Raw genomic sequence first — 16,459 nt, 5'->3', positions numbered from 1 at the left:
CCCAGTAAGAATAGCTGGCGTCGGTTCTGACAGAGCCATTGCAGGGTGTTAGGATTAAGCTGCATGGAGTCAGAGTGACTTCAAGGAGAGACTGGGAAGCACCTGCCCCTAGTGATCTTTGGGGCTAGAACATGTCTCGTGGCTCTAATTTGACTATGTGCTAAGCTCTGAGATATCTCAAGAAGGACCCAGAAAGGTTGGCAGCTTTGTGGAAGCACAGGCCCTGTCTGCCCCATCCCCACGCCCTGCAGCACTCCAGAATAGTCTTCCATGCCAGCTCAGTTGTACATTGTGGGCTCCATTAGCTGCGAAGTCTGTCCCTCACACAGGATGATGCCATCCCTAGAGCTGACACATTCAGTGTCTTGATGCATGGTCTGAGCTGGTAGACCCTACTCTGAGTCAGGCCTGCACTGTGTTGCGTGTTCTGCGTGTTCCCCAGCATGTCTTTGTGTTGTCAGGTAGCAACAAGCAGAGCATCTGCTAGCGTCAGTCTGTAGCTCCCTTCACCAGCTGTGCAAGATATGGTGTCCTGGGCCTTCCTCAAGGGCTTGTTTTTCCCATGTAATGGAGAAATATTTCTGAGTTGTCTATGCAACTATGGCCAACAGTGTCTTCGTGCTTTGCCTCTTTATCTACACTCCACTTATTACCGATTGCCAAGAAAAGATTTGCATTTCAAATAAATGTACTTTTTCTCAGCAGAATATCACTTAGGTTCTTGGGCAGGTCTGGAGGCATGTACTTCTAGTCCTTGCACTAAGGCGACGAGTACAGAACAGTACAGAAAAGCTCGTCTAGTCTGTGCTGCCCATCAAGACCATGTCTGGAGAGTCAAAGAGAAAGCAGGGGATGGGGAAGAGAATTAATTTATAATCCCTTTGTATTTCTCAGTGGGGTCCACGTTTTAGGCTCTAGAGAGGCTGATGTCTGTGCAGGCCTGCCTGTCTTCGATGGTACCTTACTCTTTGAAACAGCTCATCATAACCAGTGCTATTTTTTCCCTTACGAAGGAGACACTTGTAAATGTTTTTTTGTTTGTTTGTTTGTTTTGTTTTTGATTGTTTTATTTTGGGGTTTGTTTTTTTTTTTTTTTTTTTTTGTTTCCTGATTCTGTGACGTATTTCTTGATTATCAGAAAATAGAGCAGGCTGCTGGTTCTCTCAGTGACAAGTCAGTGAGCAATTATTAAAATATTAGCAAAGTTATCTTGTTCTTGTTTTGCTATTTTAGTATTATAAAACATTAAAGCGGTTTTGTTTTTATGTTACCTCTAAAGCTTGTTTTCAGTTTGCAGAGTATTTGAGACCCAAACCAGCATCTTAGATAACTGTTTAAATCTGTCTGATTTTATTCACACATAATGCTCCGTGGTTAAGGCTACAGATGTGATGAGAACCCAAGCTACCCTTGTTTGTAGGAACTACCGGGAGGCTATGGTCGTGTGAAGCCTGACATTGTCACCTATGGTGCTGGAGTGCGGGGTTCTGGTGTGAAAGGGGGCTGCCGTGCACTCTCAGGGACCAGTGTCGCCTCCCCAGTGGTTGCTGGGGCTGTCACCTTGTTAGTAAGGTGAGTATTGCACACTGATCGGTGCTGTCTCTGCTCCCTCATCTCCCACAGGAGGCAGACGATCCCCTGGGCTAGCTGGAGGCTGGAGTAAACCAGGAAGTCCTGCAGGGCACACTGCTCTCCATGGCTCCAGGATGGAGAAGTGGCTGGGCTGGGCTGGGCTGGGCTGTTCTTACAAGGTATCAGACATGATACAAGACATGCAAGTTTCCTTGCTGAACCATCTGTTTCCTTAGCAATACATATTTTTTTTTTTACTAAAGTTCTGTGCAAAGTTAACATATGTAACATTATGTCATGGGACTCAGAGAATAACTGGTTTCTGCTGTGAAGCAGGTTAACATAGCCATCACCTCATGTTTTGTTTCCATGGTCTTAGCTAAGCTGTGAAGCCACTTAGGTGCTGATGGCCAGCCAGTGTCCTTGATGACTGACGGGTATCTCTGTGCCACGCATTCTGTCCTTTTGACTCATCTGTAGCTGGAGTGGACCTTAGTCCTCCGCCCTTCCTCCTGCAGGTGATGAAGCTAGAAGCAGCTTGTAAACGTGGTAGAGCAGAGCTGAATCGTGCTTGCCCTGGCCTGTGGTCAATGGGCCGGGCTCCCTTCCTCAGTTATGTCTTTGAAGCACTTGCATTCCCCTGACGTCAGGCTTTCCCCTCTGTTAAGGCCTTTGTTGAGATTTCGTGTTGTAATAACACACATAAACACACATCTCTACATATCAGAAGTTTGCATTCTATGCTCATTTTATAATTAAGATAATTGCATGTTCAATTTCTAAAAGCAGAGATTGTGTTATTAGTAATATTGATGGGAGCAGTGTATCTCTTGCCTGACTTTCCCTTATACATCAGGGCCAGGTACTTGAAAGTGTCTGCATTGCTCAGAAGTAAGTGTGTGCCTTCTGGGAGCACTGCTTCGCTCTCCCCTGGGAAGCAGCAAAGGGGGGAAGACAGATTCACACTTTGGTAATGTTCTGTGCTGAGTAAAGAAATCTGTAGGCCCTTGTTCCTAGCGCTGTGGATTCTAGAAACAGAAACTACTGGTGTGTTTTTGCCTGTCACATAATTGTTAGCAGGAAGCCAGGCTTCCCACTTCTCTGTAGAGCCCATCATCTGTCTCCTGCTGAGTGGGAAGGTGAGGAGGCTGTGTTTGCCATTCCCAGTAGCAGCTCTCAACACAAGTGGTTTTGGCATTGAGGGAGCCTTCAGTGTACCTCTCCTCACTCAGATGCCACTGTTTTAGTTCAGCAATCATGATGGTGACAGGAACCTGTACGGGTGAGGTAGATGCTCAGTGAGGAAGTGGAGTGAGTACTCTCGACTCCTTATGAAAACCTAGCCCTACTGTCTCCTTTTACTTCTGGTTCCCCATTAGAATCCTGCCCTGGCTCTCAGGTAAACCGTCATCATTAGTTAATGTTCCGGGGGCTTAATAGGAAAGTACGTTTTCCAGTTTGCCCAACAACTGTTCTCACAAACTAGTTACTAAAACCTATTTGTATATGATACATAGATGTGAAAACATGACCATTTCAGAATTAGAGTGAGCCAAGCTAGTCAAGCAAGGCTACACGTTAGTGTGTGGAGCTGCAGTCTAACGGCAGCGTTCACAGTGGTCTCAGGCCTCCAAATCCCAACCCAAAGACAAAGGCTCACCTGGAGGCAGTGGTTCTGCCTCCTGGCCAAACTGTGTTGGGTTCCTCTCCAATATCAACCTATATTCCCTTTATCTCTCAGCCAGCAGGTGACCCTCCCTGGGGACCTTGAACCTTTTTGATGGTTTTCCCTCTTGTAAACTGTGTGACTGATTTATTCAGATTATCAGGAAACTGTATTATTTATTAGTTTTGTATAAATAGGCATGAGCCTACAACATCACTGCTGAGCAAAGTTACCTGGAGCTTTACCGAGTGGTCAGTAAAGCCTGTCACAAGGATCATTGAGTTCACAGTGTTCTCACCGCTCCACTAGACCAGGAAGTGTGGCTAGACAGAACACAGACTGCAGCCACACACTGACCCTCTTGCCGGTTGGAGGCTGTTTGGCTTTCATCCTACACTGAGAAAAGTGAACAAACACTGCTTCTCCTCCCCAGCACAGTACAGAAGCGGGAGCTAGTGAATCCTGCCAGTGTGAAGCAAGCTTTGATAGCATCAGCCCGGAGACTTCCTGGTGTCAACATGTTTGAGCAAGGCCATGGCAAGTTGGATCTACTGCGAGCCTATCAGATCCTCAGCAGCTATAAACCGCAGGCGAGGTGGGTGTGTGCAGCATTCTCAGCAGGCCTTTCCTATCCTGGGCTCCCTTGCACGGAATAGTAGCTAGACGTTGGGGTCATGGCCCCCCACTCAGGTTCACTCGTAAGACTGTAAACTGCTTCTGCAGGTGCTGCCCACAAAGCCCTGGCTCTGTGGACCTGCTGATGCTGTGGACCTTAATGGATGTAGCGAAAAGAATGATGTGCATTTCGTTAATGCTTTTGAAACAATCTAAGTTTGTGGGAAATTTACAAAAATAGAATTGTCATACACTGTTTACTCTCCCAGTGAGGGGGAGATGACCGCTTAGCTGATCTGACACAGTATTGGAAGTCATGTGTGATGCTGACTTTGTAGACAGGGCCTCTGTAGCCACTTGGACTGGATGCTTCCCCTGTGTCTTTTACCTATTGAGGTTCCAGACCCTACATTGTGATTTCCTAACCTGGTCTCTGGTCACTGGCCCCTGACAGTTTGCCTGCTTTGTTATTTATGCTTTGATTCTTGGAGTAATAAGCCAGTTGTCTTCATGAGGGTTTATCTGCTATTTTCTCGTGATTGGTCTAAGGCTGGTTTTCACCTTCTATTTGGAGATGATTTTAGATTTATATCCAAGTTTCACAAATAGTACTGAGAACCCAGAAGTTCTCTCAGCCTTCCCTAATGTTGGCATGTTGATGGCACAAGGGCTAACTGCACAGTCTGGAGTGACACACCTAGACAGCATTGTAGACTGGCTGCAGGTCACCTGTGCTCCCACATAGGCCCTTCTGGTCCAGGCCCACTGGGGCACTTGTGTTATGTGTGCTTCATTTGGCTCGTGTGTGTGTTTGGACCTGTCTCTGGGCTCTCCGTGCCCAGTCTGTAAAGTAATTGCTCTGCAAGCATGAGGTCATAAATTCTCTTCCCAGAATACATATCAAAAGCTGAATGCAGTAGCCCACTCTTTGGAGTTTGCTGGTCAACCAGTCTTAACTGAATCTCTGAGACTCAGGTCATGGTGAGACACCCTACCCCACAAAACAAGTTGAGCATTCATTCTGAGGAGCAATATCTGAGGTTGACCTCTGACCTTCATGTGCATACCCACGTGTGCACTTGCACATGAAAATATATACACAAAGATAATGTTAGAATTCTGTGTAGTAATTCAGTTTGCCCAGATATGCTTAAGAAGAGTGCACCATAGTGAGAGAGACAGTCGGGAACAGCCCATGCCCACTGTCTGCTGCTGCACACACGTCTGACATGGGAATGTTTCGTGGGTCTCAGCTGAGTGTGTCGGGTGCACCAGAGCAAGAACGCCTGCTGTGAGTGAGGAAGGCAGCTGGGTGTGCAGGAGTCTGGGGATCTAGACTCAGAGTTCCTCTGCCTTCCCTTCCTGTCCAGCCCCTGAGCAGGCTTTCACAGAGCTGTCCACCTGATTAGCAGCAGGCTGCATTGGTAAATGGGGGTGTCTGCCACAGAAGCCTCCTGCAGCTTCAGTCCCTGGTCTGCTGCCATAGAGCTGACAGAACCCAGCTGTAGAAGGTGGAGGTGGCTTCCTGTGCATCTCTGCTGTTCACTGTAGCAGTCAGGAGCAGCACAGTGGGCACACCCCCAGTGCCAGCCTGGGCACCCTACCCTTGTGTGCAGCCCCACTGTGCCACCTGTGCCCAGCTTGTTGCCTGCTTCCGCGTTGCTCTGTGATGTGGTGTACAGTAACACTGTCTTCTTCTTTCAGCCTGAGTCCTAGCTACATCGACCTGACTGAGTGTCCCTACATGTGGCCCTACTGCTCCCAGCCCATCTACTATGGAGGAATGCCAACAATTGTTAATGTCACCATCCTCAATGGCATGGGAGTTACAGGAAGAATTGTGGATAAGGTGAAACTTCTCTGTGCAGCATGGCCCAGACTTTGTACCTTAAGCATTACCCTCCTGAAGTTAAGAGAGAAGGACTTAGCTGGGTGTGCTGCATACACCTTTAGTTCCAGCACTCAGGAAGGGAAGCAGGGACAGGCAGATCTCTGAGTTCAAGGGCAGACAGAGTGAGTTCCAGGTCATCCAGGGCCATACAAAGAAACTGTCTCAGAAAGGAGGGCTGGACTTCTTTCATCTGCTCAAGCTTCAGATGGTGGCGGGCAGCTGCTATACAGAAAGTCAGACCTGCTCTTCTACAGAAAAGTCAAGGTCTCAGTTTATTCTCTGGCTTTGGCCCCTAATGGCAGAGCACCTTTTAGTTTTCACAGCTACTGACCAATGAAAATGACTCTGTTCCTGACTGAACACTTGTAGACCGTGTAGAAGGCCTGGATCTTGTTTTGAGGTTTACTTTTTATCATTTTCTAACCACTCACTGTGTAGACATCACCTCTGTTACCACGTACTTTAATTTTTTTTTTAAAGATTTATTTATTTTATGTATGTGAGTGTGTGTAACTGGTGTGTAGCTGTCTTCACACACACCAGAGGAGGGCATCGGATCCCATTACAGATGGACGTGAGCCACCATGTGGTTGCTGGGAATTGAACTCAGAACCTCTGGAAGAGCAGTCAGTGCTCCTAACCGCTGAGCCATCTCTCCAGCCCTTAAAACATATTCTTTACCAGACTTTATTGCAACTTCTTGTCATTTGTTGTCATGGTGTAGTGAGCAAAACTGTTTTAGTCCGTCCATTGTAGGCATCTGAAAACAGTCGTGTCTTAGCGTCTCCGCATGCTGGGCTTTGGGTTATCATTGGCTCACTGCGCCTTCACTTGAGCACTTGAGTGGCTTTTGCCTATAAAGATTCTGCCGTGACTCGTAGAGTTTTCTTTTCTTCTGAGTTATTTCCTCAGCATGTACTCCCCAGATGAGAATCCTGAGTCAGGCTTGGAGGTTAGTACAGTTGTTGGTGTACACAGTAAGTTCTCTCCAAAAGAGTTGTATCCAGGGCTGGAGAGATGGCTCAGCGGTTAAGAGCACCAACTGCTCTTCCAGAGGTCCTGAGTTCAATTCCCAGCAACCACATGGTGGCTCACAACCATCTGTAAATGAGATCTGATGCCCTCTTCTAGTGTCTGAAGACAGCTACAGTGTACTTATATATAATAAATAAATAAATCTTAAAAAAAAAAGTTGTATCCATTGGACTGCTGCTGCTGGTGTTCGTGGAGATGTGTGTCCCATTTCTGTACTGGGTGACACGTCTTTCTCAGTTTTGTATCCCATGAGGCTCTTTTAAACCTTGAATGTGTTGTTAGTGTATTTACATGGCCGTGCCAGCATTGATTGCATCCAAGGGCATTCCCTGTCACCCCTGAAGACAGTATGTCCATCAGCAGTTACTCTGTCCCTCCTTCCCCTTCTAGTCCCTTGGCCATCTGTCTGCTTTGCTTCCTTTCTTTTTTTCCCTCCCCTCCCCTCCCCTCCCCTCCCCTCCCCTCCCCTCCCCTCCCCTCCCCTCCCCTCCCCTCCCCTCCCCTCCTTTTGTATTTGAGACAGGATCTTTTTGTAGCCCTGGCTGCCCTAGAACTGTTATATAGACCAGGATGGCCTCCAACTCACAGACATGCCCTTGCCTCTGCTTCCCAAATGCTGGGATTACACCTCGCTCAGTCTGCTTTTCCTCTCTGGATCTGCCTGCTTGAAACAGTCCATACTCATGGTTTGTGTCCTGCTGTGACTGGCTCTTCTCACTGAAATGTTCTCAAGGTTCCTCATGTGTCGTGCTGTGGTTTGCTCCTTTTTATAGCTGAGTGATACTCTGATGTGTGGATAGTGCCACTTTGTAAAAAGTGTGTGTGTCTCTGTCTCTGCGTGTACGTGTGCGTGTGTGTGTGTGTGTGTGTGTCTGTGTCTGTGTCTGTGTGCCTGCGCACGCCTGCGCCTGCACGCGTGTGTGCCTGTACCTGCGCCTGTGCTTCTTAGAGCTCGATGACCTGGTTAGTGCAGATGTGTGAGACAGCTAGCTATCTGGGGTGGGCACCTCTGTGTTTATTGATTATGTCTCTCAGTGCCAATTACCTTTGTGTCTCCTTGTTTACTTTTTACTGGAATTGGAGTTTCCCCTGCTGCTGCTGCTACAGTGTCTCTATGTTTTAGAAAAGATCTCCTTTTCTGGTTTTTTGTTTTTGTTTTGTTTTTTAGAGTTCCTCTCACCACTCCACTCCCAGGCCATTGTTTTCTTGTTTTGATATGACTTCTTGTGGTGGTTTTATTAATCCTCACTTCTATAAAAGTTGTTCATTTTTATATTGTTGCATTTTTTTCTTTTTTCTATGTTTAGACTAAATTATTTATTGTATGTCTATGAATACATTGTTGCTATCTTCAGACCACCAGAAGAGGGCATCATATCTCATTACAGATGGTTGTGAGCCACCACATGGTTGGTGGGAAATGAACTCAGGACCTCTGGAAGAGCAGTCAGTGCTCTTAACCATCTCTCCAGCTCCCTGCATTTTTTTCTTGTGTGATTTTTTTTCTGTTGTTTGAAAAACTATAACTCCCCCTTACAGAAGTCAGTTTTATTTTTAGACTAATTCTATGCTTTTTTAATATTTATACTAATATTCTACTAACTCTGATTAAACCTTGAATTTGTTCATCTGTTAAAGTTTGTTGCAAAAGAGTGATGACTTCTTTTCTCCATTGCTAACCAATGGCCTAAAAGTAGTCATTAAAGCTGAGATTGGTGTTGTACCCTGCAGGGTCTTCTTTCCCGGAACTCCTTTTTTTTTCTTTTTTATTAGTATTTGCTATGCCTAGTCACTTGGGCAGTTGCCCTGGCTCTGGGGCACTGTGGATTGTGAGGGAGTCAGCAACTTAGGTCTGTATGATTTCCAAGTGCTCTCTTCCTGCCTCCTCCTCCTCTCCCCTCTGGCCCATGGTGAGGTATGCATATCACATAGCAGGGCAGTCACCTACAGCCAGTTCACAGACCTTCCTCCAGGCGCCACTCACTCAGTAGTTGTAGGATTTGGTTGGTGACTGCTGGCATCAGTGACACTTCAGTGACACTGAGGACAAGTCTAAAGGTGTCATTTGTATCAGTTCTCTTCATCTGACACAAGAGAACTCTTGACAAGAGCACACACACTGTTTTCTTACAGAATGGGCAGTTTTATAACCTTGGAGAGCAGGCACAGCTCTCGTCCTGTCTATGTTCAAGACTCCATCTATCCAGAGCACTGAGATAGCCCTCAACAGCCAGGCCAGCTCACTTAGGACCCACTCTTGTGTTCCACACAACTCACTTCACTATTGACCTGCTTTCTTTTTCTGCAGCCTGAGTGGCGACCCTATTTACCACAGAATGGAGACAACATTGAAGTGGCCTTCTCCTACTCCTCAGTGTTGTGGCCTTGGTCAGGTTACCTTGCCATCTCCATTTCTGTGACCAAGAAGGCAGCTTCCTGGGAAGGCATCGCGCAGGGCCACATCATGATCACAGTGGCTTCCCCAGCAGAGACGGAAGTAAGGGTGCACCAGGAAGTGGCTTGTTTTTCTTTACCAGCTCCTGCCAGGAGAGCAGAGGTGGGGAATAGACTGAGAGCTGAGGGTCTCCATTTAATGAACCACTGAGGTTGACTGGATTAGCCTCATGGCCATGAGCCGTGGACCAGGATTTGCCCCAGAGCAGCTGCTCTTAAACCCCATTCTGCTTTGGGCTCTGCTGCCACAATCATGACAGACAGGACTTTCTTGGGCCTAATTTCAAGCTCAGAATTAGTGCCTCTGAAATTGGTCTCCAGGTAGGACATATGGGGTTGGCTTTACATGGCTCTAGTGGCCTTTAGGGATAAAATGCCTGAACTTTAAGTCTTCACCTCTTCTTGGGAAGAGAATTGGTTGCAGCACATGAGTATACGTTATTGCCACACACTCTTACATTTAAACTGTGTGACTTAAACTGGTTAATAGAATCAGCTTTTTTTTTTTTTTTTTTTTTTGGTTCTTTTTTTCGGAGCTGGGGACCGAACCCAGGGCCTTGCACTTCCTAGGCAAGCGCTCTACCACTGAGCTAAATCCCCAATCCCTAGAATCAGCTTTTGTAACTGTGCTGTGGTACTGCCACGGGCAATCCCAGCATCCGGAATCCACATCCTGAGTTTGAGATCTTACCTCAGAAACAAAGGGAAGAGGAAAAGAAAAAGGTATTTTAAAACCTAAACTAAGATTTTTTCAGAAAGGGGCTATATTTCAAGTTTCTGTTTTATCTGTTAACTTTTTCAGTTAAAAAATGGTGCCGAGCATACTTCCACAGTGAAGCTGCCCATCAAGGTGAAGATCATTCCCACCCCTCCTCGGAGCAAGAGAGTCCTCTGGGACCAGTACCACAACCTCCGCTACCCACCCGGCTACTTCCCCAGGGACAACTTGCGGATGAAGAATGATCCTTTAGACTGGTGAGCAGCAGCTTCACCTGCACACTGTCACCCTGGGCTGTGTGTGCTCCTGGCACTGTTGGGAGCCTGTGTTGTGATGACACCAACTTCTAAACATGCACGTGTGCAGCAGAAACTGACGTTACCCTCTATTGTCTCATTTCCTTGTCTACCACTGAGGCAGTGGCAAGTCTGCTCAGTCCCACTGTCCGACTCTGTCTCCATCCTCCCATATGTGGCCTTCTTTAGCTCTGTCTTAAGCCTGGGTGGTGTGTCTTTCCTCTTGACAGGTCCTGGTTCTGTTGTTCTTGTTTCCCTGTGTTCTATCCACTGTATGCTGGCCACCATGATCTTCTGAAAGCAGGTGCTCCTCCCAGCTTACCTCAGAGTATTCCTCTCTGCTCTCGTGCCGGAGTTGTGTGGCTACATGACTTCCCAGGCTGGGGTTGCCTCCCTTCCTTTCCCTCATGCACTGTCCTGAGTGCTATTCCTACAGGACATCTAGGTGGCCTTTCTCTTGGCCTCAAAGCAGGCTTGTTTCTCTTAGTGTAGAGTGGAGCTTAGGCTCCATGTTGAAAGTGTGAGCAGGAAAGGTATCAAACCACTTGACCAGGATTTTGTTTTATTCTTGCTTTGTTTATTTTTAATTTTTTGAGACAGGGTTTCTCTGTGCAGCCCTGGCTGGCCTTGAAATCAATCTTTAGACGCAGCTGCCCTTGAACTCACAGAGATCTTCCTCCTTATTGCCAGGGTTAAAGGCATGTACCACCACTCCGGCTTGACTAGGATTCTGACTAGGATTCTGGAAATCAGAATCCTGGTTCAGGATCATATTTGCCTTTTTCATTTAAATTTTATATGTATAGAGGTTTTATCTGCATGAATGTCTGTGTATGACTTGTATTCTTGGTGCCCACAGAGACCAGAAAAGGGCATTGGTTCCTCTGGAAATGGAGTTGTGCATTGCTACATGGGTGCTGGGTCCGTTGTAAGAATAGCTGATTTAACCACTGAGCTGTCTCTAGCCCCCGATTTCCTTCTAAAGTTAAGATTTTCCTGAAAGCCAGGTAGTAGAAACTGACACCAGGCAAGGCCATGGCCCTGCACAGGAGCCTGTCAGGTGGGCATTGCAAGGAGATGGAGTCTAGGTTTTCTGCCAGGCATTTAGACAACTGATCTAGCTGTGCAGAGGAAGAGTGAGCCTATTTCAGAAGGAAAGCAAGCCAAGGCGATAAGCATGTGCTTAACCTGTACAGAATATGCCAGTCTCTGCACCCCATGGTGGTTGTCACATGCAGGTGGCTTCTGTTAAGTTACTGGGTGCCTCTGAAGTGCTGCTCCGGACACTGAGCCTTGTCCTGGCATCATTTTGTCATGGCCCATGCCATTCTCGCAGTTCTCTTTCGTCACTGCTTTAGCTTGTTTGACCCAGGTGATGGACCCGGAAGAGATCAGCCCTGTGCTCCTGCCATTCCCTGCAGAGTGCTCGTCTGAACAGTGCACTTGTTGCTTTACAGGAATGGCGACCACGTCCACACCAACTTCAGGGACATGTACCAGCATCTGCGCAGCATGGGCTACTTTGTGGAGGTGCTTGGTGCCCCATTCACATGCTTTGACGCCACGCAGTACGGTGAGCAGCCTTGCTGGCCAGATCTTCAGTGTGTGTTGAGTATTCCCACCATGGTCACTCATAGGCCGGTAAAGGGAGCGTGGATGGTCCCGTGTCAAAGTGGAGGTGCAGAGTAAGGCTCCCCGTGATGTTCACGCTCACCAGTGGCCGGAATGCTCAGCTGACTACAAAACTGATGGTGGGGGGCGGGGGGGGAGAGAGAGTGTGTGTGTGTGTGTGTGTGTGTGTACATACATACATGCAAACACACACACACTTTTGTATGGATCCTGACTGACATCAGGTTCGGCAGAAGGAGCTTTTATGTTCTGAGCTATCTTGCTGGCCCAATCTTTTTTTTTTTTTTTTAAATGCTACCACTATACATTACTCTTTTTCCTAAGCAAATGATAAATACTATATTGAGCAAATATGAAAACCAAAGAACACAGTTAGCTGGTCCTTGTGGCCTGCTGGCCACTGTGTGTCTTCCCTCCTTGTGTCGTGGTACAGGCTGACACCAGCCAGACTCCTAGAGGCAGGACACCAGTGAGAGGTGGCACTGCTGAATTGTCTTCTGCCACTCAGCAGTGACAGTTCTCAAGGTGTGGCATTGCTTCTGTCAGGCACTCTGCTTATGGTGGACAGTGAGGAAGAGTACTTCCCTGAGGAGATTGCTAAGCTGAGGAGGGACGTGGACAATGGCCTTTCCCTTGTCGTCTTCAGTGACTGGTACAACACTTCTGTTATGAGAAAAGTGAAGTTTTACGATGAAAACACAAGGTATGTTTGCATGGCAGTGGCATGACAGCTCCCCAGCAAGCTGTTGTGTGACTGTCGTAACTTGGGGTTGTCTTTCTAGGTAGTGATGGAGTGTGGGTGGAGGAAGCTCCTGTCTGCATACAAGAAACTCCATGTAGAGAGACAGAGGTTGCTAGACTCAGTGCTCACTAAGGGGCATTGTTCTCGCTGAGCCCAGGCACCTCTTCTTTGTTTTCTGTCTCATGCTGTTCTGTCTTGCCTCCTTCGTACTGAACATAAGAAAACTCACATGCACCTAACAGAGGACCTGTCACCCAGACCTGTGACGCTGAGTGCTGGGGTGCTGCTGCAGTGTCATGTGTTACCTGTGGATCTTAGCATATCTGCTCCTTTCTTGCTTCTGCGGCACTGGTCTCCTAGACGCAGACTGGGCCTGTCTGGATCGCATGCCAGTGAAGCACTGGTTTGCATCCCATAAAGGAGAGCCTTGGCGTGTCTGTGTGCAAAGCCACACAGTTGGCTGGAGCAGGAGGCTGGCATAGTTTTCAAACCAAGCAGCCAGTTTAAGTTGACACTTTTATCTGTGGACTGGATTTTGTCAAGGAAAGAAGAGTATATGAGGATTTTAATTCTTGCCTTCTCTGTATCTCCTGCCACATTTGCAGGCAGTGGTGGATGCCAGATACTGGAGGAGCCAACGTCCCAGCTCTAAACGAGCTGCTGTCTGTGTGGAACATGGGGTTCAGTGACGGCCTGTATGAAGGGGAGTTTGCCCTGGCAAACCACGACAGTAAGGCTTTGTGTCTGTGTGTAGAGGCAAAAGTGAGGGTGTGAGCTACGTGCTTCTGAATTCTGGGTTTCAGAGAGATGGGATTCGTAAATGAGCGGTGGTGTAGAAAGGCCTTATCAGTGTTTTAAAAAAGCACACTTGGGACTGGGTCTGTGGCTCCGTGGCACTCGTCTTGCATGAGCAAGGACCAGGCTCAGTTGCCATCACTGCAGGAAAATGAACGGAGCGTGTTGCTCAGTGATAAGTATTTACCTAGCATGCGCAGAGCCCTGCGCTCCGCCCTTACCACCACACAGACTGGGCATGTAGTCCTAGCACTTGGAGCCAAGAGCCTGACGGGTGTTTGAAACCACTCTGGGATATATAACAAAACTATTTTTAGTAAACAAAAAAGCTTGTTTATATACTTTACAGTTTTTCTTTAGAAACCGCATGTTACCAGCATTTTTCACTTGAAGTTTGAAATGATTACTTGTAGTTGATATGTAACAGGCAATAGCTGTTCGTCTCATCAGGTTAAAAATGTCTAAACATGAGTGATAGACCATATGTGAAGTGCATGCTGGTCAGTGAGTGTTGGGCATCTCTTCTCCCTTAATGGTGAGCAACTGTCTTCTAGTGTACTATGCATCGGGGTGCAGCATTGCCAGGTTTCCAGAAGATGGTGTGGTGATCACACAGACTTTCAAGGACCAAGGTAAAGAAAAGTGCTGTTCACAGCCTTACTGCCCTTTCTCTCCCCCGCTCCACTCCAGCTTCCCTGTGTACTTTATCTACTGCTCTTACTCCTCTGGGCGTCGGGTTTGGTAGTGTTTGGTGCGTCCCATGTGTGCCTCACAGTCCTCAGCATGTTTTGTTACCATTAGTACGGCCAGGCTTTGCTTCCCTCTTCTCTGGTTCCTGGTAAAACTCACTGCAGTATTATTTCTACAGTGCTGACTGTGGCATGGATTCTGGGGATCCCAAAATGAGCAAGACAAACTCTTGCTGAAGAATGAGTGTATAGTCTGCCCAAAGTGGGGGCGGGCAGGGGGAGGCGTTTCTCCAGGATGGGGCTCAAGATGGTCTTTGTCACAGTCGAAGGGGTCTTCTGTGTTAAGCGTGTTGCTATGGCATAGTCTCGATTTTGAGAGTTCTCAACCTGGTGAAAACCCATAGGTTAAAACGCCATCTTTCCTTTCAGGAGGCATTGCTTGCTGACTTGTTTACCCACAGCAAACATCCCTCAGGCCTGGGCCAGCCCCCTGCTGTAGGCTGAGAAGATGAAATCACCATAAACAGTCCCCTGGTCCACAGAGCATCCTGCTGAGTCGGGAGGAGCAGGACAAACTAGACAGTTTCCGAAAGTTATGTGCAGGGCAGTGGGACTGTCACTCCAGAACTGGGACTCTGAGCTGTAAGACATGTCTCATGTGACAGCCTGTGACCATGTGCTGGTGGAACCATTTCCTCCTGGAAACTGATAGCCTATCTTCAGAGTGACCAGCCACACCACCGTCAAGATGGTTATTTTCCTGTAACTGAGAGACAGTTTTACCAGTTGAAAATGTGAAACTAGGTTTTTCAGTTTAACTGTAGGAGGCCTCTTGAAGCTCATGGTGATTTTATCTTCTGAGCCCCTGGTCCAGCTCGTTGTAAATTAGTTCTTTCTCAATGTTCTCACAGGCTTACCACTTCCAGGGCTAAGAGCCATGGCCTCCTACCTTGCTTGTTGCCTCCTGCAGTTCAGTAATTTGGAGAAGGAGGTAGCAGGAGATTTAATAATGCATCCTTTATTTTGTGTTTTACTACTGTCTAAAAGTCGCTGCTTGATGTTAACTTGAATAGTCTGCGTGGAGGGTAGGACTTTGTAGAGCACGTTACACTAGAGCAGGAGAGGCTCCAAGCTTAGCAATAAAGCTGCCGATCAGGACGGCCAGGCTCGTCCTAAACCACTCCTACAGCGAGCCAGGAGAGCCAGGAGCTTCCCGGGCCTGGCAGGACAGCCTGTCTTAGCTGACCTTAGGAAAGGGGTAGGACTGCAGTTCAGTGGCAATGTGCTTACCTAGTCCCTAGGTTCAAGCCCCAGTATCACCAAATAGAACAACAAAGGGGGAAATATAACAAAGTATCAGAACTCTGTGTAGCTGTGGGGCTAAATGTCTGTCATACTAACCCCTTGTTTCACACAGAACTTGGGGATTTCAGAGCTGATGTCCAGGCAGGTTCCTGGATTCTCATGCTGTCTGACACATGCTAGTGCCAAGGCAAGCGTAGCTTAAACAGTGCAACTCTGCTGTTAGCAGCAGCCCAGGGCACTCCATTCATTGAGCATTTCAAGTTGTGCTGTCTGCTTGGCAGGTCTGAGGTTCTATTGCTAAGGCTTGTTCTTACTTCTAAATGACGTGTGATGGGCACACATTTTAAATAAAGTTTTATGAGAGCTGGATTTTGTTAAAATCAAAATTAATAACGCTTAAAATAATGCTTCCCTGTTGTCAGGATTCGTACTGTTTTGATTGACTGTTAAATTTTGCTAGTCTTAGGCAGGTCAAATTTCAGGTTAAGTGGCAACTAGAAAATCAGCAATTTTCTCATGAGAACTCACTACTATTCTCTTGTTTCCGGCAGGATTGGAAGTCTTAAAACAAGAGACAGCAGTTGTCGACAATGTCCCCATTCTGGGGCTATATCAGATTCCAGCTGAAGGTGGAGGCCGGATTGTGCTGTATGGAGACTCCAACTGCTTGGATGACAGTCACAGACAGAAGGGTAAGAAAGGAGCACAGAGGAGGGCTGGGCAGTAGCTCAGTGGCACAGCACTTTGCCTCAGACATGCAAGGCTCTGAGGTCAGTACCCAGCATGGCCAGAATAAGAAAGTCACAGGCTTGAAGATTTGAGGACACAGCCCTCTTCTTTCCTCTGTTCCTGGAATGACTGGCCAGAAGCTGAACAATAGATGGGTGCTTTGACCGCTGGGACGTTTCTGCACATCCCTGAAGGTTTTAACACGCAGGACACACAACCTCTGCAGACCTTAGCGTCACTCTCAGCTGCTTAGGACAAAGTCCTTTAACCCAGTTGACCTAGGTCCTGCCGTTCTCAGGCTTCTTGCTAGGTTGTATGAG

General features: G+C 47.4%; 1 protein-coding gene across 4 annotated transcripts in view; it reads left to right on the top strand.

Moving 5' to 3' along the window:
• Positions 1-16,459, top strand: part of Mbtps1 (membrane-bound transcription factor peptidase, site 1) — a 51,104-nt gene that overhangs the window by 25,067 nt on the left and 9,578 nt on the right. For 3 of the 4 annotated variants that reach the window (XM_087595324.1, NM_053569.2, XM_087595325.1), the window contains 10 exon segments: positions 1,421-1,572; positions 3,672-3,833; positions 5,558-5,702; positions 9,088-9,276; positions 10,036-10,208; positions 11,705-11,820; positions 12,426-12,582; positions 13,227-13,351; positions 13,971-14,048; positions 15,962-16,102. In XM_087595324.1, coding sequence (XP_087451450.1) covers positions 1,421-1,572; positions 3,672-3,833; positions 5,558-5,702; positions 9,088-9,276; positions 10,036-10,208; positions 11,705-11,820; positions 12,426-12,582; positions 13,227-13,351; positions 13,971-14,048; positions 15,962-16,102 — 1,438 coding nt within the window. 4 annotated transcript variants of the gene reach the window in all.

The sequence above is a fragment of the Rattus norvegicus genome, chromosome 19 (assembly GCF_021556685.1).
Source record: "Rattus norvegicus strain SHRSP/BbbUtx chromosome 19, alternate assembly SHRSP_T2T, whole genome shotgun sequence".
Classification (NCBI taxonomy): domain Eukaryota; kingdom Metazoa; phylum Chordata; class Mammalia; order Rodentia; family Muridae; genus Rattus; species Rattus norvegicus.
The sequence above is the reverse complement of the archived record's forward strand: the minus strand, read 5'-3'. Positions and strand labels throughout refer to the sequence as shown.